Source organism: Podarcis gaigeae, assembly GCF_964106915.1.
Source record: "Podarcis gaigeae genome assembly, chromosome: 12".
NCBI lineage: Eukaryota > Metazoa > Chordata > Lepidosauria > Squamata > Lacertidae > Podarcis > Podarcis gaigeae.
The window spans coordinates 24,361,736-24,389,438 of record NC_139688.1 but is presented as its reverse complement, the minus strand read 5'-3'; the positions used below and the strand labels follow the sequence as shown (position 1 = coordinate 24,389,438).

Sequence of the window (27,703 nt, the reverse complement as noted above, 5' to 3'; positions counted from 1 at the left end):
AAAAATAAAAATGAGACAATATAAAAGCAATGTGAATGCTAGGATTCTGAGTTGCCACTCCTTCTAGGGCCAAAGATGATGGTGACGCTTGAAGGAATTTTTGGTCTGTTAGCTTAATAGTATTTCTTTACATCAGTCTCAGAATAAAATATGGGACAGCTGATCTTGGAGTTCACAAATCTGCATTCTCCGGAAACAGAATGTTAGAATGCTGCTAGAAAGTCAAGATACAAGGAAAATAGGATTAGGCCTTGAAAGATATCTGCTTAGAAGACATGGATTAATAATTTAAAGCACCAAGATGTACAATATCACTTAAAAGATTAATATTGTTTTGTAAGAAATGCCATTTAATAATATAAAATTGTTTTTCAAAAACAGCAATTTGAGAGTTCGGATAAGGTTTTACAACATGTGACAGTGTATTTAATTACTGATAAAATACTTTGAAAGCAGATTTTCTACTGTACATAATTGCAGCTTTTTTTCTAAAAAAATAAAATCTTTTAGACAAACTGAAAAACAAGCATGTTTCTAGAATCAGTGACCTACTGCTAATATAAAACCAAATGGAGCTTTACAAATTGAAGCTGCCCCTTCCCTCAGACTTGTTTCTCCAACCTGTGGATCTCTCCCAAAGGAAACAGCTGGCAGATTTTGCTGCTGCTATGGCAACTGTGTCGTCAGTCCGTTGGCTTGGCAACATTGCAGCAGCATGAAGGTAGAGTTCAGAATGCTCCAAATGTTAACAGAAGGGGTGCTTTTTATGTTGACTTCTAAAGCCATGATTTTCACGGTACTTTTATAAATTTTGCAATAAAAAATCCTATGCAGTCCTTATTTGCCATGCTTATCAAATCTTCGTATCTGAATTCTTGCAGTGAATTAAAATCCATTCCCTGCAAAACTGCTTCAGATGGATCAAACCTCTGCAGCTTTTTCAACTGCTCAGGTGACAGCCCAGCTCCCATCATGCCTTCTCCTCCAATATGGGGCTCCTTTTAGAGAGGAAAATAAAACAAATGGGCTTAATTGCTCTGCAGTTCATTATTTATTTACCCAAAAATGAAAGCCAGTATTCACAAGGGTCAGTGCCTCTAAATCTACCACCGTAGGCACATCCTTGGAGTACTTTTACTGCAATCTAAACTGTCCTGGAGTTTGCCTTGCTACATTCCTCTGGAAGGAAATATATTTGTAGAAAGGCTCAGACTAAGGAGGCAGCAGAATAACACCGAAAATAATTTGCTCATTATCAGTTAAGACTGATGAAATTTACACTAACGAAACACCACTTTTTTAAAAATTGAACATCATATGCAATCTAATTTATGCTTGAGTTGCCCTGTTGTGTCAGCAGCAAATCAGTGATGGAAGGCTGAACATGGATGCGCAGGTGTTACAGTACTGAAAATATTGAGATAATCACACTATTTTGCTACCCAACAGGGGTGGGCTTTCCCAGGACCTGAGGGCAAGTAAATCCTGATACTACTGACAAGAACGTGTTGAGACTCAAGCTGCAATCCTATGCATACTTACGTGGGAATAAGTCTCACTGAATTCAGTGGGGCTCACTTCTGAATAGATCTGTATAGGATTGCACTGTAACAGTGGGTGGAGCTTCACTTAAGAGTCACTGTTGCATATACTTGTACACCCCAAAAACCTTGCAGGGTGGCCAGGAAGGATGGAAGATCCTTGAGAATGGTCAGCAGCAGGACCTCAGGGCTCTAGCATCAAGCTCCAACAGACCAAAAGGCCTGTGATCTTTCCCTGCCACAGTTTATTGCTGGGAGGAGTCCAAGTCCCTGGGTAATAAAGAGAGAGACAGCTCCCTCTTTAGCTTTGTGTTCAAGGAAGGATGCTTCTTTGTAAAATACATAAAATGAATGAGGGGGGGGGGCAGCCTATGAGAGTCTTTTTCTGGCTCCAGCACATGGTGCCAATGAGATACACACAAAAATAGCAGATTTTTGCATAATCAGGCAGATCATATATATAACAGATTTAGGAACCTCGTAAATGGAAACCCTGATTTATGTGTGCTTCTTTTACATGTCTCCTTCCTCAGAGAAATGTAGTAAGACACTTAATGCTGTTAAAGGTTTAACCAAAGAAAGCCTCATACAAAACAGTTCAGTTCATCAAGTGCTTCTTCTAGTCTTTGCATCTAAGTATGGCATTGAATCACTTTAATACATTATGCACTGGAATTTCAAATGTAACAAACAACCATAACAGTGCATCAGCATTTTCTGTAGACATGGAATAAGACAAGCATGATTACAAAAAATACACAAAACCCACTATCAAATTAGAGGCTGTCTCAGCCATTTAATCCTGCAAGATTAAAACCTAATCCCTTTAGCCACTGTTAGTGAAGGTCTGGGAGAAGCGAAGTGCAACTAATTAAACTCAAAGTCACACAATTATCTGATGTCTTCTGAATACACAACTTTTCAGAGTTTTGTGTCATATCTGATGCAGTGTTTTGGTAGGCATGTATTACAAACGTATTAGATACTAACATTTACATTAGTTAATGATTCCCAAACAGCTGCCAACTCATAAAGCACTGGCACAGCCTGCTGAACCCTGCACAGGGAAGGGCAACAGAGTCATAGAAGCTCATCCACACAGATGTTTCCCCAGCCCTCTCTCCCTGCAGGATCAGCAGAGTGCCCAGACTCAGATAAGTCAATGCAGGCGTATTCTGTGTCCATCTGCTCCTCCCTGTGCCCTTTGTAAGGGGGAAACAAATGCTCAGAGACAGAAAAATGTTGAGCAGGCCACATTGTGCTGCGGGCTCTGGCCTTCTTGGCAACCTCTGCCAGCTCATAGGACTTGATGATTCTGTACCAGCAGGTGTAAGCACTTGAGGTGCAGCTTGCACTACGATCAGGGAAGCTACCTCACTGGGGAAAGACCTCTTAACTGTTGGCGGGATCTTAGAAATCACTTTTAGCATGAGCACAGGGACAGAAATGGGGACAGGCAATGACCATTCTTAAGAAGGCATGGAAGGCTAAGGTTTGGGGAGAGGTCTCCAATCAAGTCTCAGCTTCCCTGTCTGATGAACTGGAAGCTTTGGGAAGCAATGGCTGGTTTTGTGTGCATGTCAGGGAGGGTGGGGAAACCTAAAAGTATAAAATAATCATAGAACTGCACAGTTGGAAGGGACGAGTCCAACCTCCTGCAATGCAGGAATCTTTTGCCCAATGTGATGCTCAAATCCACAACCCTGAGTTGTGTGTTCTCTACCGACTGAGCTATCCTGAGCACAAGAATGCCAAAGCTTTGGGGCTCCCCCCACCCGCTGAGGATGCTGTGCATGTTCTGGGTGGAGTGTGTGTATTTGGGCGCATTGAGGTGTTTCAGAATATGGAATGCTTCGTTAATTTCTGTGTCATCCTTTTGCAGGGGCCATGCTAATCTTCTCTGTATCATTCCAATTTCAGTCTATGTGCTGCCGAAGTAGCCACAGCAGAGTGAGCATAGGAAGCTGAGCAGAGCTCAGACTGGCAGCAAGTAAAAGACGGGGTTGTTGTTTTTAACTGTCAGCAAGCATGTAACGTCATATCCTAGTGAGAAAGATGCAATTTTTTAAAAACAACAACAACAACAATAATAACAACAACATGTCCTTACCTGTGACTGAAGCTGAAGGCATGGGAAGGTCTCCAATGCCCAGGCAACTTGCTCCTCATTTTCAGAAAGCGTAATTGTGCAAGTACTGTATACCAGGATGCCCCCTGGCTTCAGCAGCTGCACTGCCTAAGGAAACAATACTCTCATTTTTAGGATACCAGCATTTCTCAAGCAAACTTACTTATAGAATGCAGAATTACACAGCCCATATTCATTTTGAAAGGATCAAGGACAACTTCTCATGATGTTGTTTCAAGCTGCCTTTGTGTTGTGAGCCTTGTGTGTGTACCAGTGTGTACTGTCTTCCGCTGCACTGGCTCCCCTGTATCCTGCAGACAAATATTATAGGCAACTAGCCTAGAGTGGCAAGTTAACAAACAAGGGTCAATCTATGTGGCCAGTACACATGGTTGATAAAAATCTAACAATTAAGATCTTACACCTTTGATGTTTTCAGTCCCGCAAAGACACAATATATTTTAGCAGATATTATCAGAAGGTAAACAAACACTTCCAAAGTTGCCTCTCCTTTAGGAAAAGTGGAATGCATATACAAAAGCTGGCCTTGTTTAAGCAAACATTTGAAGGGTTCTAGGACGCGACTGAAACTTCCCTTCTTTTTGGCTCAGCAGATTCCAATACACAAGGGAACACAGCTGAATAAATCATGATTGTTGATGTTCCCAACCTCCATCTGAGCACAGCAGTGATATTAAAGATGTCTTGGGACAAGGCAAATAGGGCACAAAGCCATCTTCCCACTAGATTCGCTAACTTTGTCAATTTGACAGAAATGAACCCTCCTTATTTCTGTCAATACAAGAGCTTAGCATCTGAGATGGATTTCGGTAGCCAGGGTTACACTTTCAGTGGATTTGAAATTTTATCAATGGTGTCATTCTGTTTGATGTTTGAGGGTGGGGGACTATCCTTGCACATTTAAGTAATATCATGCCCAAGCCCTACAGATGGGGCAGACTAGCAAGCCAAACAGATAAGTAAACTATGCCCTAGGAATTCTCAAACATCTCTGACTATACTGAAGAAATTATGTACTACCCTTTTTATTTTAAAAGGGAAAGGGTTAGAAAAGACATCTCTTATCAACTGAATCTTTACCAACAAAGGTGAATGCCTGTGCTAAATTTAACTAGATCTATTTATGTTCAAAAGATATTGTCTTCCAGCTTTAGAATTGATTGGCCTTTCTGTATGGTTTGCCTCCACATCACCATAGGCTCTGCCGCCAGGATAACAACAATGTGTTTTAGATAGGGAGCTTGATTTAGCCTTGTTACACATCTATTCCAATGTTGCTATTGGTTCGAGAACAATGGAGCTCAGTGCAACTCCAACCAGCTGAACTTTTGCAAGTGCCATGAACTGGGTGTGCTCAAGAAAGGATGACCAAGTGCCAACTTCTACAGTGTAACCGCGTGCACCTCCCTTGCCTCCCTTGTACTAATAAGACAAGGCTGTAAGCTAACGGGTCAATTCCTTTTCCTCGCAGATATGCAGGCAACCCCAATAATTTATTGTAGAACCCTACAGAACTATGAATCACTCCCATTCCCCACCTCCAAGGAACTGGATTGAATTTAAAAGATACATTAAGAAGCTGCCATTTAAAAGTACAAAATCCACAGAATGGGTTTCAAGTACTTGGAAGGGGCTTGGGCTGGCTAGTAAGCTGGAGTTCCTTGGAGAAACTTGATGAAGGGAAGCCAGGATTGCAGACTAAGATTATGCAATGGATGAAAGCTTTTCTTTTAATCCAGTATATAAAGACAAAGCAGAGGAAGCTTTTGAGGTGCTTGGAATGAGGAGTAGGGCTGTACAACATTGTTGGATACCTGCATTGAAATAACGTCTTGGAAAATGTCTCAACAAGGCAATATACCTGTGAATAAAAGGTGGAGACTCGACAGCATCCCAGGAGGTAGCTCAGAAGAACACATACTTTACAGGCACCTTGTCTCTTGCTTTGTTTGCTCTCTCCCTGCCTCCTCCTAACCATAAAGCTTCACTTAGAGCTCAGCTAATTACGCAGAGCCTCCAAACAATCCAGGAGAAACCCCCCAGGGCTAGACAACCAAAGATCCAGCCCCAAAGTAAACAAAGAACGGGAAAACACTTCTTTCTTCCCTTGCCCCCCACTGGTGAAAAAAAGAGAGGAAATTTTTGTTTTATTTTCTGGTGGTGTTTGTGTTGGTGGTTCCCCCTAAAGAGCTTTCCTCCATATTAAAAAAGGGAGAGATTGTGGGATGAGGGCTTTTAGTGGGAGGCCTTCTGTGGAAGGGGGATGGAGAAGAGAAGATTTAGCTGGCTTCCTTATGCTGAAATGGAAGGTTGGATACTGTGTGAGAATGATGGGGACGGTGTTTTTCAATGAGCAGTGCAAGCAACTGCGGGTCTAATCACAGGCAAGCCCTACTGAATTCAATTAAGCTTACTCAGAGGAAAGTAGAAGTAAGTTTAGTTGAACTCAGTGGGGCTTATGCATGCATAGATTCCGCTCAAACCTCTGAGTGGGGAAGCAGATGCAACTTGACTAGTAAATCACTTGAACTCTTAAATTAGTTGAAAATATATTAAATATATTATGTGGAAGTTATTATATATATTATATGGAAGTTTATTTAATATTTTTATTAAATCTACTTCTTCCTTAGATTTTAAGTCCCTCTACCACTGCAGGGAGCCTCCTCAAGGCCCTCGGCTGCTGTGAGGAAACACGGCGCACCCTCTGCCACTGCGGGGAGGCCCAGCAAGGCCCTCCACCGCTGCAGATATATATCATGATATATTGAGATATCATCATATTTAGCTAGTGATATATTGTGATGTTGAAACCAGATATCTCCAGCCCTAATGAGGAGCCAGTAAGTATTCTCAATGAAGCACTGCTTAAAAGCAAGAATGTCTTTGATGTGATGACCCAAGGGTCAGGTTACTTATTCTTTGGTAGTTTTTAAGGCAAAATACATACCACTCTGAAGAGCTTGCGCTGCAAGGGCTGGTAAGAAGTCACTTCCTTTAAAGACCAGGAATACACCATATTTGGTCTCTGCCCCATGCCACTACAGGGAGCATCGAGAAGTATTCTGTCAAATGATTCTGGTAAAAATGGAGGTCCTTCTGCAAAGAGGAACATGATCAGTTAAAAAAACTATAGCCAATTTATGTTGCATACTTAACTTTGCTATTGTTTGGGAAAATGTCCCAAAAGAATTTATTTAAATAGCATGAGCTTGACGTCAGCTTAACACAGCTAAATTGGTATAAGCTGCAAATACAGTCATACTGGCCTTGGTTTCAAAGTCTTTATAACTGCTGATAAATCACCATTATGTTTGGATATAGAAAGCAAAATGTCCTTTCCCTCCTACTTTCTGACTGAAAGATCTGAGTCACATTCTGTTGCTGCACATGACAGTTTCCTCAAATTTGTAGTGCTGATGTTGAGTGAAGACTGAATTTGTGTGCTGAGAACCACCAAAAAGAAACCTGACCTGCCAACTGCTACCTCACTTGCACTTATGAAAGATGCCCCAAATTACCAGCCATTTATAAATTATATAGCGTTTTTGAGGTTTAAAAGATCTGGATAAAATGGCAAGTCAATATTAACCAACATCCAAATTACAGTAAAGCAATAGTAGTCCTAGTCACAACAGGGTCTTAAGGATTACCATAAAAATCCTGATCCTCCTCAGAAAACACAGCTACAACAAGAACACTGAAATGAAAAATAATATTACCTTGCCCATCCTCTCCTTTGCCAATGGCAAGTGCCTTAGTACCATCATAACAAAATGCTTTAATGCAATTCAACTTCAGTAACGCAGCATTTTGCTTTATCTTTTTCACTTTTTCTGCAATCTTGTCCAGGGCAATTACTTCTCCCTGAAAAACATGTTGGAAATCAAAAGGGTAGGAATTTATAACTTAATTGTTTCATAAACTCCTATATACCACTCAATTGTAAAAAGAAAAAAAAGAAAAAAGGAAAATGAAAAACCCTCAAAGTTTACAAAAAGTTAAAACAGTAAACTGAGGAAAAACTTCACGACTATACTTTGAAATATACAAAAGTTAAAATACTATAAAACAGATTAAAATCACCTCAACTTTCTGAGTGGGCTTGTCTAAAGAGGAATGTTTTTAGCAGGCACTGAAAAGAGTACAGTGGTACCTTGGGTTACATACGCTTCAGGTTACAGACTCCGCTAACCAAGAAATAGTACCTCAGGTTAAGAACTTTGCTTCAGGTTGAGAACAGAAATCGTGATCCAGTGATGCGGCGGCAGCAGGAGGCCCCATTAGCTAAAGTGGTGCTTCAGGTTAAGAACAGTTTCAGGTTAAAAACGGACCTCCAGAATGAATTAAGTACTTAACCTGAGGTACCACTGTACAGTGAAAGTACCTGCTTGATATCAATAGGCAGGGAGTTCCAAAGGGTTCTTACAAAAGCCCAATGGGTATTATGTGGCACCTGCAGTAATGCCAATTCCACCAACTGAAGCAGTCAGCTGTTGCCCTGCCAACTCCTATCAGCCCCCACTGGCATGGGAGATGGTGTAGTCCAGCAACATCTAGAGGGCCACAGGTTTCTCATTCTTTCTTTAACCACTGCTCTGCTTGACTAAGCAGTTACCATTCAACCTGCACATTACACATAAAGACTTCTTTGTACGGGAATGGCATATTCCAGGAGAACATTGTATAATGTAGTCAGCTCCAGCCTCTTCCAATTGCTTAAATCTTGCAGTTGTTGCTTTTGTTTTGTTTTTTATAACAGCCTCTTAAGGTATCTTTTAAATAGTACAAACTGCTAACTAAAATGTTTATGGGACACGCTGACTTAGCAAACGTGTCCATTAAAACTAAATCAAATTGATGGAAACAAACACCACCACACATAAACACTTTCCAGTACGAAAATGGTTGTTTCTTTAAAACTTCCAGGCTGTACCTCATGCCAGCAATTTCTCCATAATGAAAAACTGAACAGTTCAGTAAGCAAAATATGATTATGTCAAGAAAGCTGTCACATATCACAAATTGCATGGCTCTTCTGTACAGAACACATGGCTGGCCGTAACAAAGTTTTCCTGCTAAAGAATGCACAGGTCACAACTGGAAGCACATCATGCTACAGCCCACTTGAACTTCCCAACCTACTTGACATTTTATATACAATCTCTTTTCAGTTGAAATATGATTCATCTAAATGCATACTACCTTATTCCAAATTTCTCAAAGGGGTATTTTTTGTTTCATACATACTAAAACTTTCTCAAACTGTTTCTTGCAAGATAAAATGTCTCATAAATTTTCTTTGTACTTAGTACTCTTTGCCCTATGTTTCCTCCAGCCAAAATGTAAGCATTTTAGTAGACTACTAGAGCTGAATGGCATGCAAAAATACACTAATTTAACATGCAGCCATGCAAAATTCTGCAAAAATGCAATATGGACTTCCATATTTCCTGCTCAGATTCTTAATTTATTGAATACTGAAAAGCTGAACACTTCAGTGAGCGTGATACAACTATGTCAAGAAGGCTTCTTTGGGACCCCATAAGAAGCCAAAGTTCAGATGGTAAAAAGACAGAAAGCAAGCTTTTTGACTTCTGCACTAGGGGACAGCTCCTCTCCTTGAACCCTGTTGCCTTGCACCTCAAGCTAGCACATCTATTTTATTTCATGGTTTGATGAGCAGGCCCATAGTGAGTGTGCCAGGATGTAGCAATCTTAGAAGATGCGTAACCCCACCCATAACAGGCCACGCCCCACCCACATGGTTCAAGGAACCACCCACTGACAGCAGCTTAGTCTTGTCTGGATTAAGCTGCAATTTGATGGCTGTCATCCAATCCACCACAAAGGCGAGACATCAGTCTAGTACAGGAATGTCCAACCGGCTGATTGTGATGTACCGGCTGATCTCTGGGTTTCCTTGGTTGATCATGATCATCTGTGGGATCCTGATCCGCCCACCAAGAAAAAACCTCAACAACTTTGGCTCATCCTTGCCCCCAAAACCTCAACAACTCTGGTCAATTCTCCCCCCAAAAAGCTCAACAACTTTGATGAAGCCTCTGGTCAATCCAATGGGGAGATCACTTCCAGTTTTTTTTATAGTGGGAGTAGACTGCAGTCTCTTGGAAGTTGGACATACCTGGTCTTGTACATCCACTGCCACATCTGCAGATGTAAAATGGAAATGGAGCTGTGGACCATTGGGATACCTTCCCTATGTCTGGGCAAAAGACTCTCTGACATATCGGGGCATTTCACTTTGATTGGGCACACAAAAAGAGCTGCTGACTGATAAAGTAAGATGCTACCCCAGGTTCCCTCGGCACAAAAAAAGGAATACAGGGGTCTCCTCAGCATGGGCCAACTCCAGCTGTGCTGTCAAAGTATGCTCTAGTTTGTGGAAAAGTGTAAATCCTGGATATTGAAGAGAATGCTCGCCCAGCATTATGCAGTAAATGATGCAACTATAGGAGCCCCACCTCCTCCTTAGTCTCTAGGGATGTGTGTAATTTCCAGATAGAGGGGATGACCTTTGTCAATAAGGCTAGATAGGTCAATTCTGCTCAGAGAAACAATATAGTCTTCTGAGAAGTTCCTCAGTCCTCTCAGATGCCCTGAGAGTGTATGGCTAAAGAGCAGCGTATACATTTCCTTAAAATGAAACAAATAAATCCTGAATACCAATGAGAAAGTGTGAAAAGGGGTGGCCCAACTGTCAGAAGCAAAGAGAGATGACTGGAGATGGGGGAAATTGAAAGAGAATGAAGGGAAGAGGTTCTGTGCTCCCCAGGTTAGGAAAGACGGGTGCCTCTAAGAGATCTAAAGTCCCTTCCTTCTCTTTACAAGCAGAAATTGTCCCTTTAGATTAGCTCCTGCCAATTTCCAAAATGCACAAGATGTTAAACTACTCCATGCAATTTAATAACTCAAAAGTCACAGAATATATCAGATCCTAAAGCACTCATGATTAACTCATTATTTGATCTTATTGAAAATGGTGGGCCAAAGTGTCATGTTGACAGTTTTGTTACTCAGTACTCTCATTTGAATCACTTTGTTTTTACACAATGAAAAGTACTGAAGTTTAAATGAATTTTAAAAACCAAGCTTCTGCACTAAAAATAGCCCAAATTAATTTGTATTAGTTCTTGCAAGACTTTTCTACTTATTTTTTTTTTTCAATCTAGCACATGTTCACCGAAAGGAAATCTATTTGTTCGAAATATGTTGTGATAGGTAAGCCAGAAAGATTTATCTTTGGTTCAGCAATTCTGCTATGCTGCAAAAATCAGCCAGTAAATCAGCAGCATGTTCAAATATTAATGGTGTGCTACTTTGAGTTATCTGTGGATCTCAGCAAACGAGTGAAACAAGCTATGCTAATGAAGCACAGGTCAAACTTTCCTCACTGAGACAGAAAATGCTCAGTGACTTCACTTACCTCATCACACATTAATGTTGCAAGATGGGTTGTTTTCCCCCCGGGAGCAGCACACATGTCCAAAATTCTCTGTCCTGGCTGAGGATTTAAAACATAACTCACAACTGAAGAGGGCAAATTCTAGTAATGGAAGAGAAAAAAACTAGATTTGCTTCAATGATGACCAACACAGGAATATCTTACTTAAAACTAATTCTATTGTTTGTTTCCTCCACTAAAAGGCAAAATTGTGTGTGTGTGTGTTCTAATTCTGTAAGAAGTGTTCAAAACATTCACAGCATGATTGATTGTAGCAACTATAAACATGAGAAAGGAATACGTACCGTATTTTTCGCTCTATAACACGCACCTGACCATAACACGCACATCGTTTTTAGAGGAGGAAAACAAGGGAAAAAACATTCTGAATGAAACAGTAGATGTATCATTTTTGGGCTTCATGCTGTGGCCACAGACATGTGATCTGATGGTGAATTTGGGGTGACCCAATGCAAAAATCCTGAGAATTCCTGTGGATCCATGCTTTGTAACCACGTTTTTGCACCACTGCAGCCCCAGGCAACAGTGGGTGCGTGATTTTTTTAGTGCAGGCTGTAGCCATGGACATGCTATGTGATTTGAGGGTGAATTTGGGGTGACCCAATACAAAGATCATGAGAATCCCTGTGGATCCATGCTTTGTAACCACGTTTTTGCACCATTGCAGCCCCAGGCAACAGTGGATGCGTGATTTTTTTGGTGCAGGCTGTAGCCATGGACATGCTATGTGATCTGATGGTGAATTTGGGGTGACCCAATGCAAAGATCCTGAGAATCCCTGTGGATCCATGCTTTGTAACCACATTTTTGCACCATTGCAGCCCCAGGCAACAGTGGGTGCGTGATTTTTTTGGTGCAGGCTGTAGCCATGGACATGCTATGTGATCTGATGTTGAATTTGGGGTGACCCAATGCAAAGATCCTGAGAATCCCTGTGGATCCATGCTTTGTAACCATGTTTTTGCACCATTGCAGCCCCAGGCAACAGTGGGTGCGTGATTTTGGGGGGGGCAGGCTGTAGCCATGGACATGCTATGTGATCTGATGGTGAATTTGGGGTGACCCAATGCAAAGATCCTGAGGATCCATGTGGATCTATGCTTTGTAACCACATTTTAAGTGGGGAGCGAAGGAAAAACAAATAAGGGACATGAGAGGGGTGTGCAGAGAAGCAGCTGGCTAAGAATGCAGGACAGGGATTTAACGGGAGGGAGGAAAGAAAGGCAAAAGTTTCCCCCCCACCCAAGCCAGCTATCTCTCTCTCTCTCTCTCTCTCTCTCTCCCCCTCCCTCCCCCCCTCTCTCTCCCCCCCTCCCCCCTCTCTCTCTCCCTTCCCCCCTCTCTCTCCCCTCTGCTTGCCTGGAGGAATTCCCCTCTGCTTGCCTGGAGGGGAGGGGCTTTCCCTGCTCTTTGTTCCGTTTCAGCAAACACAGCAACGAAACAGAGGAGGTTGGGCAGTAAGACCCTGAGGCAGAATGCAGGAAAGCAGCCGCTTCCTCTTTTCAGCTTTCCCTTCTCCGTGAAGCACCGCGATTTGATTTTTGCTTATTTTTCGGCTCCAGGGACCACACATTCGCTCTATAACACGCACAGACATTTCCCCTTCCTTTTTAGGAGAAAAAAATCTGCGTGTTATAGAGGGAAAAATACGGTATTTTGACAGAAAATGGTATTTCTTAGAAGCCAATACATTATAATCAACCAAACTGATTGAGGCAGCAATCCTAAACACATACTAGGGGGGTCATTCCTCGCTAAATCACCTGATTTTAATACTCAACTGTGCTCTTACATCTCGGATTTTGTTCAAAATCTTTTATGTGTACATACTTACAAGATAACCTCAAATTAATTTTTAAAGATTTTATGGTCCAAAATTGGGCGCAGGAGAAAAATTTCGATTTTCGCATGATTTAGGCTAATGCAATCAAAGGTATCAAAATGGTATTAAGTGCCACAGAAAAGGGACACTGAACCTACCTTGGTAGGTTCGATAAGCCATAGCAAGTAAACCACAACTAACACATGAAATCATACTTTTTTTGTAGAATGGGCTAGCCATAAACTTGCTATGTTTTAAAAATAAGAAGGGTGTATTTGTGGTTATAACATATTTTAAGAATTAAGTTTTATTATTTAATAAAAACAAAATATGTCTTGGAACAGTGTTCATTTTATTGTGTAAAACACTTCTGCAAAGCTATTTTGTTTCCCATACATGTTATATGGCCAATGATGCTGTTTTGATTTAATTTAAATTAATTTGAGGTTATCTCATAGTTATCTACACATGAAAATTTTTTGAACAAAATCTGAGACGTGAGAGCACATGGCACCAGGTGATTTGGTGTGGAATGATCCAGGGAGGCTTGTGGAACGTATTTTAAAATCTTCAATTCCAAAACAAAGTGTTTTGATTCTTGTGTTTGGGGAAAACTCTAGCAAACTTGTAAACTTGCACTATGTTAAGATTTATTTAAAAGTATGTATTATGTCTCACTACTTCATTTTATCTCCTAGATAAATGTCAAAAACAGAACTTAAAAGGTTTCTGCTTAATGGGATATACTTCTGCCCACCCTACTGAACATGTGCAAAGGGCAAGGTTTATTTAGAGCCCTTGAACAGGAGAGAGATCCATGTATGCAGCTACCAACCAATGACAGTGCTCAGTGCCTATGAATGCCTGGATCTAAAGAGTCCATAGGAGCAGCACAGTGCGCAGCTGAACTGCAATGTAAGACTCTACACTTCCAGCAGCCCAGTCCCCAAGCATGTGACAAGATGCTTGAAGGTTTCACTTCCCATGGCATAGAAGTGAGGACACACAAAATGGGGCTTCAACCCTGGTACAAGCTGCAGTAAAGCACTTCCTCTGGGACAAGGGCAAAGTAAGTCACCAAGTCACCAAATGTATAAGATAACAAAACGTGTCTAATTTTACATTAATTGTGCATTTACATTTGTGTTCCAAATTGTCCTACAGATTCGGACCATGTATTTTTTAAATGCACTTCACTTTACTGCAAATCGCTTTTTTACACAGACAACCTACTTGTGTCATCCCTTCAAAAACATCAAGACAATACGTGTTTACCTGGGAGTAAGCCCAAGCAAGTTATACTTCCAAGTAGAAATGCACAGGATTGCACAGCCAATAGATTATATATTACATATTTAAAGACTGACTGTTATATATACATAGCTAAGTCACATATATAAACACAAATAATTGCATTAATTCTCCATTAAAACATATATACAGAAGAAACTGCTGGTGCCTACGGGCAAAAACACATATTACCTAATAACATACATGGTGAAAACATTAATCAATAATATTGGCTTAATGGTACACAACATTAACAACACAGTGTTCATCAATATATTTTTTCCACACTCTCAGTAATCAGGCAGTATCTGTTTCTCAGCTACATGAGCTTACATGTATATGCTGAAGTGTTCTTGCATTATAAATCAATTGGTGAAGCATGGAAAATAGGATACACAGGGGGCCGGTACGAGATGATTTGACCACACTTTCAGCCAAATTATGTGTATTGTGTATGATTTGACCAGGAGGTATAAAACTCTGTCTGAGATTTTCATCTGTGATCACTTATTCATATACATTCAGCTTCTCACCGAATGCTACAAGTGATGAGCATACATGTGTCCCTTAAATCTTCTAGTTAAGAAGTAGTGCAAAGCTACAGCAGAGCAAGCTAACATGCTTTTGCTTCCAATACGGGAGAAAAGTCAACAAATGTTTTGGAGGAGGAGTGAAACACTGGTTTATGTTCTATAGTTGAAATAACACTGGAAATGTGGATGGTGGAAATCTGCAGCCACAAAGTGCAATGATAGATAAAACAGAAGGTAATTTCTTATTTCATGACAGGTTACATTTGTCTTCAAACAAAACAAAATGCAAATTCAATCGACGGCACCTACACACACACACACACACACACACACACACACAGGCATTTCTTGGGAAATGTAACAAAATCAAACCAAGGTTTCTTATTGCAGAGCTTTCAATATTGGAAACAATATATAAATAAAGACTTCTGCTTTGGATGCACTGACCACTTTAGATCAACAAGATGAAACAACATAGATCTGCAGAGTTGTGTGTCAGCTCAGGGACTGGATTCAAGGCTTATGTTGAAATGAAATGCCCTCCAAACTTTGTCACTTTGTTCACAACCTGTGAAATGGGAGGTGGGGGACAACTTACCAGAGGCATCAATCATGCTCCACACTGCGGACAGGCACCATTTTTCTTCAATGCAAATTCAAATTCTTCCCTAGCAGATGCAGAAGTGAGGCTAAAACAGAAAGGGTGGGAGCAGGAACCAATGCTTCCTGACCCCCCCCCTTTGGTATTTGCTGAGAGGAAGCATGGAAGAAAACTTCACCTAGCAGGAGCTGGGACTGTCAACACAATGCTATTAGGACCCATTGGCTGACAGCACAATCACCACCACCTGGATCATATGAGCATGCGTTAGTGGCATAAAATGTGAGGGAAGTACGATTTTTTAAAAACTTTTGTTCTCTCTAAGCCATTTCAAAGCCAACGCACTTCTCAAAAGAAGTTTTGGATCACCTCTTGTTCAGACCCATTGAAGTCCACTATCACCCTATTACGTCTAAACTGAACTATAGATGAAGCTGCCCATATCATTTATTGATATCTTGCCAAAGGCAATAAAAAAAACAGAATTAGCGAACATTTCATTTCACAGCACAGTGAAAACAGTCCACGCCTAGCATGTCAGATTTAAAATACTTACAGAGCTATTTTAATTGAATTTCCCCCCAAATAACTTATTTGCTTAGATGTGAAGTCCAACTGTGTTCAAAGTGGCTTAGAATGCAATAGAAAGGATTGTGACCTCAGAATTCAGAAAGCTAGTGTTATTTTTAATATGACTTACCTGCAGAAACAGATAACTCGATAACATTTTGTCAAATGAAGGACTAAGGTAAATTGGTTCTGTCATTTTTATTCCCATCCCTCTGAAAGGCACAATGCACAAAGGTAAGGGAAAAAAATCCTGATCTGAATTTCTAAAACTGTATTATACTAATAATCTTTTAATAAAAGATCCAACACTTCAACATAATATTGGCCAGTAATTAAACAGATTCTGATCTGACTTTCATAAACACAACTAAGAAGGGAAAATTAAAAATTTGCAAGATATACGTGAGCGCTGAAACCCGGAAGTAACCCGTTCTGGTATTTCCGGGTTCGGTGCAGTGCGCAACCCAAAAATGCATAACCATCTGTAACCCGAGGTACTACTGTACTATAAACTCAGCATAAACTTCTAACTTTCTCTCTCTGTAATCTTGGTTTAATGTTTAGTTGCCTCTCTTGTATGTGGACTAGTTGTCATCTGATTTCAAAAAATGTAAAGGTGGTCTCAAATTATTGCAGTTATCCACCCTGACTTACAAAGACACAAATTTGGAAGATGACACCACTCAGCGGCTTCATGTGGATGTTAAAGAGAATTGCAGAGTTGGAAGGGACCACAAAGGTCACCAGCCCAACCCCCTGCAATGCAGGAAGCTTTCTGCCCAAGGTGGGGCTTGAATCCATGACTCTGAGATTAAGTGTCTCATGCTCTACCAACTGAGCAGTAGCTGTGTTCTGTTAGAAACTGAGCACTACTAGGACTTGTTTCTTCTTGATTCCCAATGTATTTCTTATCAATAAAAAAATTCAGTGGCGTGAGCAAATTTTTATTCTGAAAGTGTGGCCCAGAGAAAAAAACTTTCAGAACCACTGCCCTAGGTGATGGCTGGGAGATGATACTCAACCCCATGCAGTTTCCAGTGTGGAGTGCACAGGCCTCAATCTTTTTACCCATTCTATGGTACTTTATAATATGATCATGGGACATCCAGGAAGTATAACACATACATATTATTCTCAAACTTTATTACAATTTCTGACTTACTTCAGTGGGCCAGTAGAATTAAAGATTTCATTTCGGCTCAGTTCAGAAATCCCATTTCCGATGAAAACTTTGCTTCCGAGAAATTCTATGGCCCCTCTTTTACACTTCCCTTCGATATCAGAGTATACTGAAACAGTATCTCCAGCTTTCATGACTAAGGAAAGAAAGGGAGAACATTTCAAATAATATTTATTTGGCACAAGAACTCACTAGGGACTTCAAGTAGGCCACATACTTGAGCCCCGACTATTTACAAGAATCTGTTCAGGTCAAGAGTAGCTCTGGAACAACTTTAGTAATGGCTATTCCGCATGCATACTTGGCAACTTCTTCTGTAACTTTTTAAAGCATCTAATCTACAAGGAAGAATAGTTAATACTCAAGTTACTAAAGCTTAGGGACCACAGAGTCTGAGGCAGGGAATGAAATAGATGCAGTGGTAAATGTCTGGTTTCCTGATTTTGTCCCTTCTTACCAAAACCATAGGACAGGATAATCAAGTTTGTTAGGAAATGCATTTCTTAACAAATTCTTTAAATACTGATTACATAACTTATAAACTTCCTCAACTGGAACGTGACTCTCTTATAGTGCAAATCTGCCAATTTAGTAGTAGAACCTACTCTTTTACAGAATCCTTTTAACAGAATTTCAGAACAAAGGATGGTAGGGAAGTAAGACAATGGCTGCAACTTGCATTCAATCTTACATTCACAAACTACAGTTCTAAACAGTCTAGTATTGGATATTTGAAGAGATATTAACACTTAAAAAGGGTAGGTGCTATCAACTACAAAGTATTATTTTCCATCAGTCTTACAAGATAAGGAAGCGTGAAGGGGGGTGTTACTACATACATTTTGAAGCAGATATGATTCCTGGAGCATAGACGTGTGCTCCTCGAAGCACCGCATTCCCACACTGTGCACCAACAATAACTTCATTTGTCAACTTTTGTACCTCCTTTCTGCTGGGGGCAGGGGAAGGAGAGAGTTAAGAAAAACCAATCGGCACAATTATAATTCACATCTGCTGTTCTCTGCTGCCTTTCTAATACCACTGCTATCCACCTTTTTGGCGAGCTGCAGTACCTGCTGCAGCTGTAGAGTTAGTTGGCCAAGCTGGATTGCATTGCAAGGAAGGCTGAAATCCTAACTCCACTTTTCAGGAAGACACACCAATGAATTTGATGTGATTTACCTCCGAGCAGACATGAGGCTCATCAAGACTTCCTTTTGCGGCACAGGTCCATGCTTCAAAGCTCCGTGTCCAAGCACTATAACAAAAAAACAAAACAAAAACCCAACCCGCTGAATCAGAGCAAACGGCAATACATGGAGAACCCAAATCACTGCTTGTTCTGATTCAGTGTTATGGAGTGGGTTTTCCTGGGGAAAGCGGCAGTGCTTGGATGTAGGAGTTTTAAAGCATGGACCTGTGCCTAGAGAAAGAGGGGCAAAAGGTAAAAGTGGATGAGCCCATGGTTAGGCTTCTGCTGCAAAACATTATCTATTTTACAATGACCAATATGCCAGTTCTAAATATTTGCTCTAGCACATATGTTTTCATGCTCCAAATCAGTCTATGAGCCATCAGAAGATGAAATACAGATAAACTCCATTAACATTAAAATTCTAAAATACACAGACCTGGGCCCAATAACAGGAATAAGTAAGATGTCAGGAAGTTTTGGATGCCGAAGAACCGGAACAGTAAGACTTGTGTACTGCTACATATGGAAGAAGAAAAAAGTATATTTCTTAGTTTTGGTTAATGAAAATGATCTGAGTGTTTTATAGCCATTTTATTCATTGACATTATTTATTTGTCATTATTTACTTACTAGGTTTCTTACCATCCATCATGTTGTTTCAGGGCAAGTTAAACAATTGAAAGCAGTTTTTTTAAAGAAAACATTACACCAATATTTCCATTAGACAGAAATGTTTAAGGTCACAATACATTATGGACTCTCTAATATAGCCATAGTGCTAATGAATCAAGATAGTTACAGCAGTGATGGAGTTTACTTCAGAATTCAAAACTGACGGCCAAATACAGAGTTGTTGTTTTTAGTTACTCTTCCTTATACAGGTATGACCAACCCATCCATTTCTATTATTATTAGTGACTACAGAAAAAGTGTGCTGCCTTGCATCTTCGTTCATGGGTGCACTTAGAAACTGGCACAGATCCAAATCAAACACAGAGAAAAGGAAAAACCTGCAGACTGAACGTGAAGGAAATCATGTTTGCATTTCCCCCCTTAATTTCCTGCTTCCCTGCATGAAAAGCTCCCTGCTCATTAAAAGCTGGCATGGCAAGAAAAGCTTTAGCATGGGCTCCATACTAATGTGACCCTGTTTTTGCCATGCATAAGCTGCCTCTAAATTCCAAACAATCAAGCTACTTATTTGCAGGAGGACAGGGGGCACTTGGATCTTCCTAGGCAGGAAAAAATATTACAGCATTTCATAATGTCCTGCTACACAGATCTACTAATGTGAATCTAAGTTGCACCACTTTTAGTGAATTAACTGATGGCAAGACTAGTGGTAAGGAGACACTACACAGACCTTGTGGATCTCTTCAGAAAGCAGACCTCTTACATCTTCCACAGATGCCAGGTGGGTGTTCACTCGAACAGTTGTGAAAGCTGGTGGATGGGATAAATTATTTAACAGAGATTCATATTTCCGTTCTGCTTCCACTGCACCCAAAGCAGTTAGGAGCTTTAAAAAGAGAGGAAAATACATTAGATCAACAAATATAGTGGCTTATACTATAATCCCAGGAGTACAGATTTGTTGATTCAAACTCAAGGCACAAGCCAGTTAAGCCACAGTATATCAGGTTTGGATAGAATCACACTAAACTATGGTTTAGATAGATGCAAGTCTAGCCTCTTCCCAGGTGTATACACTCTGCCCCCCTTACCTTCTCAAAGTGGTAGAAGTTCAGAAATTTCCACTTTTAACTATGGTTACTGTGGTTAACGTTAAATACAGTTGGTTTAACTAAGCAAGCTTCAGAAACCATGCTTTGAAGTCTGCTTGCTTAGAACCAACCAGAATTAGTGTTAATCACAATTTGTTGGTATGTATGGATGACATGACAATCTGTGGTTAACCAAAAGCAGAAGCAAAAGCCTTGAAACTCCTCCCCTCTGTCACGTTGGAAGAGGAAAGGGTATGCAAGCCTAGGAGGACACTTGACTTGTTCACGTACTGCGTAACAAAAATTAAGCATGATACCTCTTACAGGCTGCATTAGGGTAAGATGACAATCCTAAACATGCGTACTAAGATAAAAGTAAATCCAATTTAATGGGAATAAGCAAGCATGATTATCTTCTGTTTTGTTCAAAAAATCTATTTTGTTAAGATTGTTACCCACCACGATCTTCTGTGGATGGGATGAATAATTTTTAAAAGCATTTATTGTGAATATATTTTTTTGCCAAAGAGATTGACCAAACTTCCCTTTGTGCTGGACTGGGAGGGTGGATTTGGCAGAAGTATACCTCCACTCAGCCCTGTCAGTGGCCACTGTCAGCCCTGCGGAGTGGCATGGAGCTCTCTCTCTTCTGTCCACCAAATGTGAAGGAAAATGTAAGTGTCACCAACAGAATCTCTGCCAGTGGACAGTCCTCAAATGGGGAATTCCAGGGAGGGCCTGAGCTGACCTAGGATCCACTGGATCCCAAACCAGCCCAACTGTCATCACACTAATTCACCTGCTGCCTCCACCCACATTGCATTCTAGCTGGCATGTGCAACAGGGCTCCATCAGTGGCTCTGTTAAGCTCCATCAAACAGTGGCGGGGGTCAGGAATCCACCCCAAATCTTTTAACTCGGACATACCAAAATAAGAGAGAAAGTGTGCCTCATTAAATTTAAAATAAATAAATAAATGACAGATCTCATCTGAGCAGCTACCTTAGCTGGAACTAAAAGTATTCCTGACAGCAGCCATCACACACACACACACACACACTTGTGTACCTCTTCCAAACATCTCCTTCCTTGGACTTGCTTTACGGTATTTACCTCATCATTTTTAAACGTAGCCCTCAGGTACTCTTCAACCTTTGCCCTCAATGAGATTTTGGGGAAAACAGACATAGTCTTTACTGTCTCCTATTTTTTTTAACACATCTGGAGAAAGAGAATCATTTTCACATGAACAATTCAAAACCAAACAAATTCAGATTAAAAAGCTTCTTTTATAATCTTTTTCTCCTACATTGTCATAGAATATGAAACAAATTTAAGGCATGATGTAAGTTGACCTCGTCACTTCACCAGCTTTAATATTCAGCCAAACAGTGCCATTCCCAAAGTGAATGATGGTTTATAGCAGTAATAAGCTGCATTTTGTCTGCTATACGTTGCAGCTGGTTGTATCATAAATTATGTAATGTAATGATTATTGAAGCAATAATTTAATGTTCTATGAGAATGAGTGGCACTAAATAAGCTAAACGGTCCTGTACAACAGTTAGTATGAAGGAAGCATGAGCAACAAGGCCAAGATTCCAAGCCCATTTTTTAAAATGGCCTGCCAATAATCTTATCATTGCATCCATCTTTTTCTCTCTTGGATTGGCATGGAAATACTCGGGGGGGGGGGCAGTGTCGTCCAGGAGTGGGCAGTTACTAATCGCGAACTTCTTCGGCTATGTCCACGCTTCCATTTACTGTAGCGCTCTCGCTGTATTTAAAGTGCTGGATTTTCCACCTGTTTTTCACATGACATTACCCAAAACGCCTAGGCACCCTGCACTTTACTGGGAAATACCGCTGCTAGATTTGCTTCACGCAAATTTGAGCCCCTAATTCGCCTCTAGTCGGTGCAAAACAGGCGTGGCGACATTATAATCCGATTTGAAACGGGGAAGGGGGGGGGGCTTTGGAGTACATGTTAAATAAGGTCCCGTGTCTACTTCGCCTCACACCTCTTTCCACCCGTTTTAAAAGGGGTGTACGTGTGTCCTCGAGGGAGGCCATTTGCAGAGGGCTCCCTTTTCCCCTCAGGAGCCGAAAAGCAGCGCCCGCCTCCGTCGCGGCTGCCTCGGATGGGGCGCCATCTGCTGCCGGGCGCCGAGAGCGGGAAGTGGCTTCCCCTCTTCTCCCCGGGCTGGGGCTGAGGCACCGGGGGCCGCCACGCCGGGGGCCCTCATTTCTGTCGTCCTCCCGCGCCCCTTTGCCTACCCCAGCGCCCGAGCAATGCCGCGCCCAGTCCCTGCCTTCGGCCTCCCTCCTGCCCTCATCCGGGGAGGCGGTAGGAAATGCCGCCCCGTCCTAGCCCAGCCCCGCCTCCCTCCCTCCTTCTACTTGGGGAGGGCCCCCCTCCCCAGAGCACGAAACTGCAGTTCTTTCGAGTTCCTCGGGAGTAAGCTCCGTTCAGGGTAATGGAGCTTTCGCTCCAGAACGTGGGCGCCCACGGGGGAGGACGTGGTTACCAGGTGGGGAGGGGAACGAGGGAGGCAGTAGCCAAAGACTTGTAACTATTGCGGGGTTGGGAGTCTTCCCCCCCCCCGCAAAAAAATAAAACCTTCAGCGCCTGCAAAAGAGGGGTGCTTTTCATTTCAACTTCCCACCCCAGATCACAATTTGCGGGTGTACGAATCGCATCGAAGACCGGCCAACAAGCCGACCACACAGAGACGCCCCTCGAGGCACAAAATAGCAGCGGATTAGAATTCATGTCCGGTTTGGAATGCTCATGTGAAGATCTCTATTAGGGAGACCAGTGGTTATTTTGCTGCCAGGGGCATGCACTCTGCATATGCTCAGAGCCCTATTGAATGCAGAAATGTGCTGCAACACGTGCTGCGGCCCCCCCTCCCCACTGCTTATCATTTCCTCCCAGGATGGTACTTGAGCCTTTGTCACAGGAGGGCTGTGTGCCCCCTGCCAGTGACCTATCCAGGAAGCTGCATTGTTAGGTGGGGTGGAAAGCCTGCCGGTGGCTCCTGAGAGGTTGTAGTCGACTTGTATCATCAAGAACCATTTTAGTCAAGGGTCAAAGCTTAGAAGAGTTATAGTCAACATCTGGAGGGCTACAGATTTCACAGGAAATGTGGATCTGTGCCATTTTTATGGGGGAGGGGGTTGATAGTGTGTTTTCCAGCTCCACTCACTCCACCTGGGCTGAGCATGTATTATCAACATAGTTGCAGCATATTTCTGCCTTCTCTCCAGACCTAATGAATATACAGTGGTGCCCCGCAAGATGAATGCCTCGCAAGACGAAAGGGTTTTTTGGTTTTTGCGTCGCTTCGCTAGAAGAAAGCCCATAGGGAAATCTCCGGTGACCTCTTTTAAATGCTGGCGGTGGGGAGCAAAGCCTTCCCCCCCCTCCGGCCTTCAGAAGAGGTCCAGGAAGGCCGGCGGGGGCCAAAAGGCTTTGCTCCCCACCGCCAGCAATTTAAAAGCGGTCCGGGATAGCAGGGAAGCGCTTCCCGCTATCCCAGACGGCTTTTGAAGGCAGACGGGGGGGGGCAAAAGCCTCCACCAGCCTTCAGAAGAGGTCCTGGACCTCTTCTGAAGGCCGGCGGGGGGCGAAAGTCTTTGCTCCCCCCTGCCTGCCTTTCCGGGAGAGCGGAGGAACGCGCTGCGATTATCCGCTCTCCCGGACGGCTTTTGAAGGCAGGCGGGGGGGGGGGAGCAAAGACTTTCGCCCCCTGCCGGCCTTCAGAAGAGGTCTTCTGAAGACCGGCGGGGGGCGAAAGTCTTTGCTCCCCCCCGCCTGCCTTCCCGGGGGCTTTAAAATCGCCCTGGGACAGTCCTCCGCTGTCCCGGGGCGATTTTAAAATGCTGGCGGGCGGCAGCGCTGCCGCCCGCCAGCATTTTAAGATCGCCCAGGACAGCGGAGAAGTCTCCGCTGTCCCGGGAAGGCAGGCACGGTGGAAGCAAAGACTTTCGCCCCCCGCCAGCCTTCAGAAGAGGTCAGGGGACAGACTGTCCCCGGACCTGGTCTGAAGGCGGTTTCCATAGGAACGCATTGATTGATTTTCAATGCATTCCTATGAGAAACCGTGCTTCGCAAGACGAAAAACTCGCAAGACGAAAAGACTTGCGGAACGAATTAATTTCGTCTTGCGAGGCACCACTGTACATGGATTCAAAATATTTTACAGCAAACAGCAAAACATTCAAAAACCAAAATAACCAAGAAGTTCATAATAGCTACTAAAGGTAAAAAGGTAAAGGGACCCCTGACCAATACGTCCAGTCGTGACCAATTCTGGGGTTGCGGCACTCATCTCACTTTATTTTTCTGTATATGGCATTTATTAACATGACAAAGGCCTTTGACACGGTAAATCGCAATGCCCTGTGGACTGCCCTCTTGAAAATCAGCTGCCCAGCTAAATTGTGAACATCCTTCAGCTCCTCCTTGATGAAATGACAGCAACAATCGCAAATAACGATGGCTCTCAAAGTGATTCATTCAGTGGGATCAGGCGTTAAACAGGGTTGTGTTATTGCCCCAAGTCTTATTTTCATCACCATGATCCTACACTTTGTTGAAAGGAAACTCTCCACTGGAGTAGAAATCAAATCTAACCAATGGAAAGCTCTGGAGTAGGCTGAAAGCAAAGAGTAAAGCTACCATAACTTCTAACATAAGAGATTCAATATGCTAAGGACAACGTGTGTGCACACTGATAGGATGACCTCCAAGCCATCCTAAATATCTTCGCAGAAGCTTACGAAAGGTTTGGCCTATCGCTCAACATCCAGAAAACCAAAGTACTGCACCAACAAGCACAAAAAAAACCCTCTGCAGCGCCACAAATCCAACTCAATTGTGTAATGTTGGAAAGAGTCAATCACTTCTCCTACCTGGGCAGTTATCTTTCCACAAGGGCCGAATGATGCCGAAATCCAGCCTCGCCTGAGCTCTGCAAGTGCAGCTTTCTGCAGTGTGTTTCAGGACTGGCACATTCACAGGAAAAGCAAAATGCTTGTTTACAAAGCCACTGTGCTACACCTTACTGTATGCTTGTGAAACATGAACCACGTATAAATGCCATCTCAAACGCCTCAAAAGATTCCATCAACAGTGTCTTCGAAAAATGTTACGTATCGCTTCGGAAGACAGTCGAACTAATGCCAGTGTTCTGGAAGAAGCAAAGATCACCAGTGTCAAAGCAATGATTCTGCAACATCAACTTTGTGGGACTGGTCATGTTTGGATGCCTGATTATCATTTTCCAAAGCAACTACTCTATTCTGAACTTAAAAATTGAAAGCGTAATGCTGGTGGTCCACAAAAGAGGTTTAAAGACTCTCTCAAGGCAAATCTTTAAAAATGTTTTATAAACACCGACAATTGGGAATCACCGGCCTGCGAGCGCTCCAATTGGAGAACAGCCTTTACCAAATGTGTCATGAGCTTTGAAGATGCTCAAACTCAGGATGAAAGAAACATGTTAAGAGGAAGGCATGTTTGGCAAACCGTCACCGTGATCAACTCCCGAGAAACCTATGTCCCCACTGTGGAAGTACATGTGGATTCAGAATTGGCCTCCACAATCACTTACAGGGTGAGTGTTAAGACCGTGTTCATGGAAGACAATCTAACGCAGCTACGAGTGATCACCAGAGAAGATGAATCCCAGGGTAATGGCCCTATGCCACAATCCCATGCACATTTACTTGGGAGTAAAACCCACTGAACACAGTGGGATTTACTTGCAAATAAACATGCATAAACTTGTGCTGTCAACAATATTGATAATCCATATCGTTATTACACTTGTTGATGCCTCTGTAATCATCCTGATTCTATTAATAGAGAAATAATCACATTTCCCTTCTACTATAAGCTTTCTGGGGTCATTCTTAAATGGTTGGCAAGGAAAAATAGGTTAAAAAGATACTTCCTGAATGCTAAGATCCAAGTTTGAGGCCAAGTGTTCTTTGTTGAGATTTAAAATCACAAAGCATGCAGCAAAGTAAAGCATTGAAATAAACCCATTTAAAATATGCCCTTGTGAGTTCCTTCCAACGTTTCCCTTTTCCCTCAGCATAGAAAAATCTACACATTTAGGAATGGTTTACTTACAAACTCTCCAAAGGTCAGGTTCATGTGATTTCCATACATCAGTCAGAAAACACAGGCAGTACAACTTGCCTCAGTTACAGTGGTGAATTTTCCTAAATTATTGGTACAGGAACACAACAATGGTTTGTAAGAGCCATGCAGCTAAGATGTAGCAACTACCTTAGCCTCTTCACACACTAAGTTTCTCTGGTAGACAGAAGGCAAACAAAGGCATTGATTAACCCCCACCCAAGGTGAGAGGGAGTGACCTAGCTAAACTTGGCAGGGCAGCTTACTCTGTGGCATTAACCCCTTCATGCATTAATTAAACTTAACCATGTTAGTTATATGAGGCTGGTTATCCCATAATTCTCTAATTGCAGATTGATTAATGTCTACATGTGTACTTAGAAGCAAGTTACACTATAAAAGCTCAAATGTTTTCCTCCACAGGATGCCAATTATTAGGACCTAGCAGACTCTATTAAACCTTGTTACAGATAGGTAGCCGTGTTGGTCTGCCATAGTCAAAACAAAAAAAATTCCTTCCAGTAGCACCTTAAAGACCAACTAAGTTAGTTCTTGGTATGAGCTTTCGTGTGCATGCACACTTCTTCAGATACACACCTTATTAAACCTTATTACTACTGTGGCTTCAGGATCTTTCGACATGGCTACCTACACTTTTTCTACATAATCAAACATGCTGACTTCAAAGTGCTGAGTTGGGCGTGGCGTGGGCAGGGGAGTTTACTTGCACAACTGAGCCCTCGTGGAGACTCAGTAGTTTACAATCCGAACTTTTTAAAAAAATAAAATTGAAAATAGCCTTTGACCACCACTATTCTCCATGCGAGTATCTTCGCATTTCTATGGTGATACTACTCTAATCTGCATCGGAAGTCATTAGTGAAAATCGACTTTAAGTCACGGCTGCGCGATATTTGTATCATTCCATATATAAAAATCTAACTCCGTGTGGAAAAACCCGGCTGTCCCTGTCAGGAACCTTCTGAAAGATGGAAACTATTCACCACGGGCGTGGGAAAAGAGCACCTCCCTCACGTCCGGAGCGGAGGGTGACGTCACTCCCGCGGCCCCGCCCTGCCCCTTCCTCGTCCAAAGGGAAGCGGCGAAAGACCGCAACGATACTAGTCACTTCCGGCGCCTGGTTGAACCAATGCCAACAGAAAAGGCCTGGCTCTCGCGCCCCTCATATGGCGCCGCCCGAAAGAAAACAGGAAATGCACGTAATGTCCGGGCGGGCGTATCAGCTTTCACCGTTTTTTAAGCCGGAGCAGTTGAAATCACTGATCATGACTAAGTCACGCCCATTCCCTGCTCTGAGCAGAAAAAACAAAACAAGGGAGGGTGTGCGTGAGAGGGAAACTGCCACCCTAATCCCAGTTTCGGCCTTTCGTCAGCAGCAGTCGTGGAACGTGCGTCGTTCCTGCGGACGCGGTGACGTCAGCGCGCCTTGCGGAAGGAAGG

At 42.4% G+C, this 27,703-nt stretch overlaps 1 protein-coding gene across 11 annotated transcripts; it reads right to left on the bottom strand.

Annotated features, from left to right (window-relative positions):
* Positions 1 to 329: 329 nt before the first annotated feature.
* NSUN6 (NOP2/Sun RNA methyltransferase 6) lies at positions 330 to 27,686 on the bottom strand. Of its 11 annotated transcripts, XR_014556592.1 has the most exons (15): positions 26,840 to 27,554; positions 26,234 to 26,693; positions 25,009 to 25,286; positions 21,205 to 21,312; positions 19,731 to 19,886; positions 18,804 to 18,883; positions 18,012 to 18,124; positions 17,155 to 17,308; positions 16,123 to 16,204; positions 11,138 to 11,257; positions 7,413 to 7,557; positions 6,641 to 6,789; positions 3,652 to 3,777; positions 1,543 to 1,811; positions 330 to 998 (listed from the first exon to the last, which is right to left on the bottom strand). XR_014556592.1 is itself a non-coding variant. In XM_083705033.1 (14 exons), exons 6-14 carry the CDS (start codon positions 18,375 to 18,377, stop codon positions 792 to 794), a joined length of 1,116 nt encoding a protein of 371 aa, XP_083561159.1. In that variant the 5' UTR covers positions 18,378 to 18,430; positions 18,804 to 18,883; positions 19,731 to 19,886; positions 21,205 to 21,312; positions 26,234 to 26,693; positions 26,840 to 27,686; the 3' UTR covers positions 330 to 791. The 11 variants fall into 11 exon arrangements, 10 of the variants coding, with proteins under 10 accessions (XP_083561159.1, XP_083561163.1, XP_083561161.1 ...); XM_083705033.1 differs by lacking the exons at positions 1,543 to 1,811; positions 25,009 to 25,286 and adding an exon at positions 18,355 to 18,430 and having other exon boundaries at positions 18,012 to 18,121; positions 26,840 to 27,686; XM_083705037.1 differs by lacking the exon at positions 1,543 to 1,811 and having other exon boundaries at positions 18,012 to 18,121; positions 26,840 to 27,548.
* Between the last annotated feature and the right edge of the window lie 17 nt (positions 27,687 to 27,703).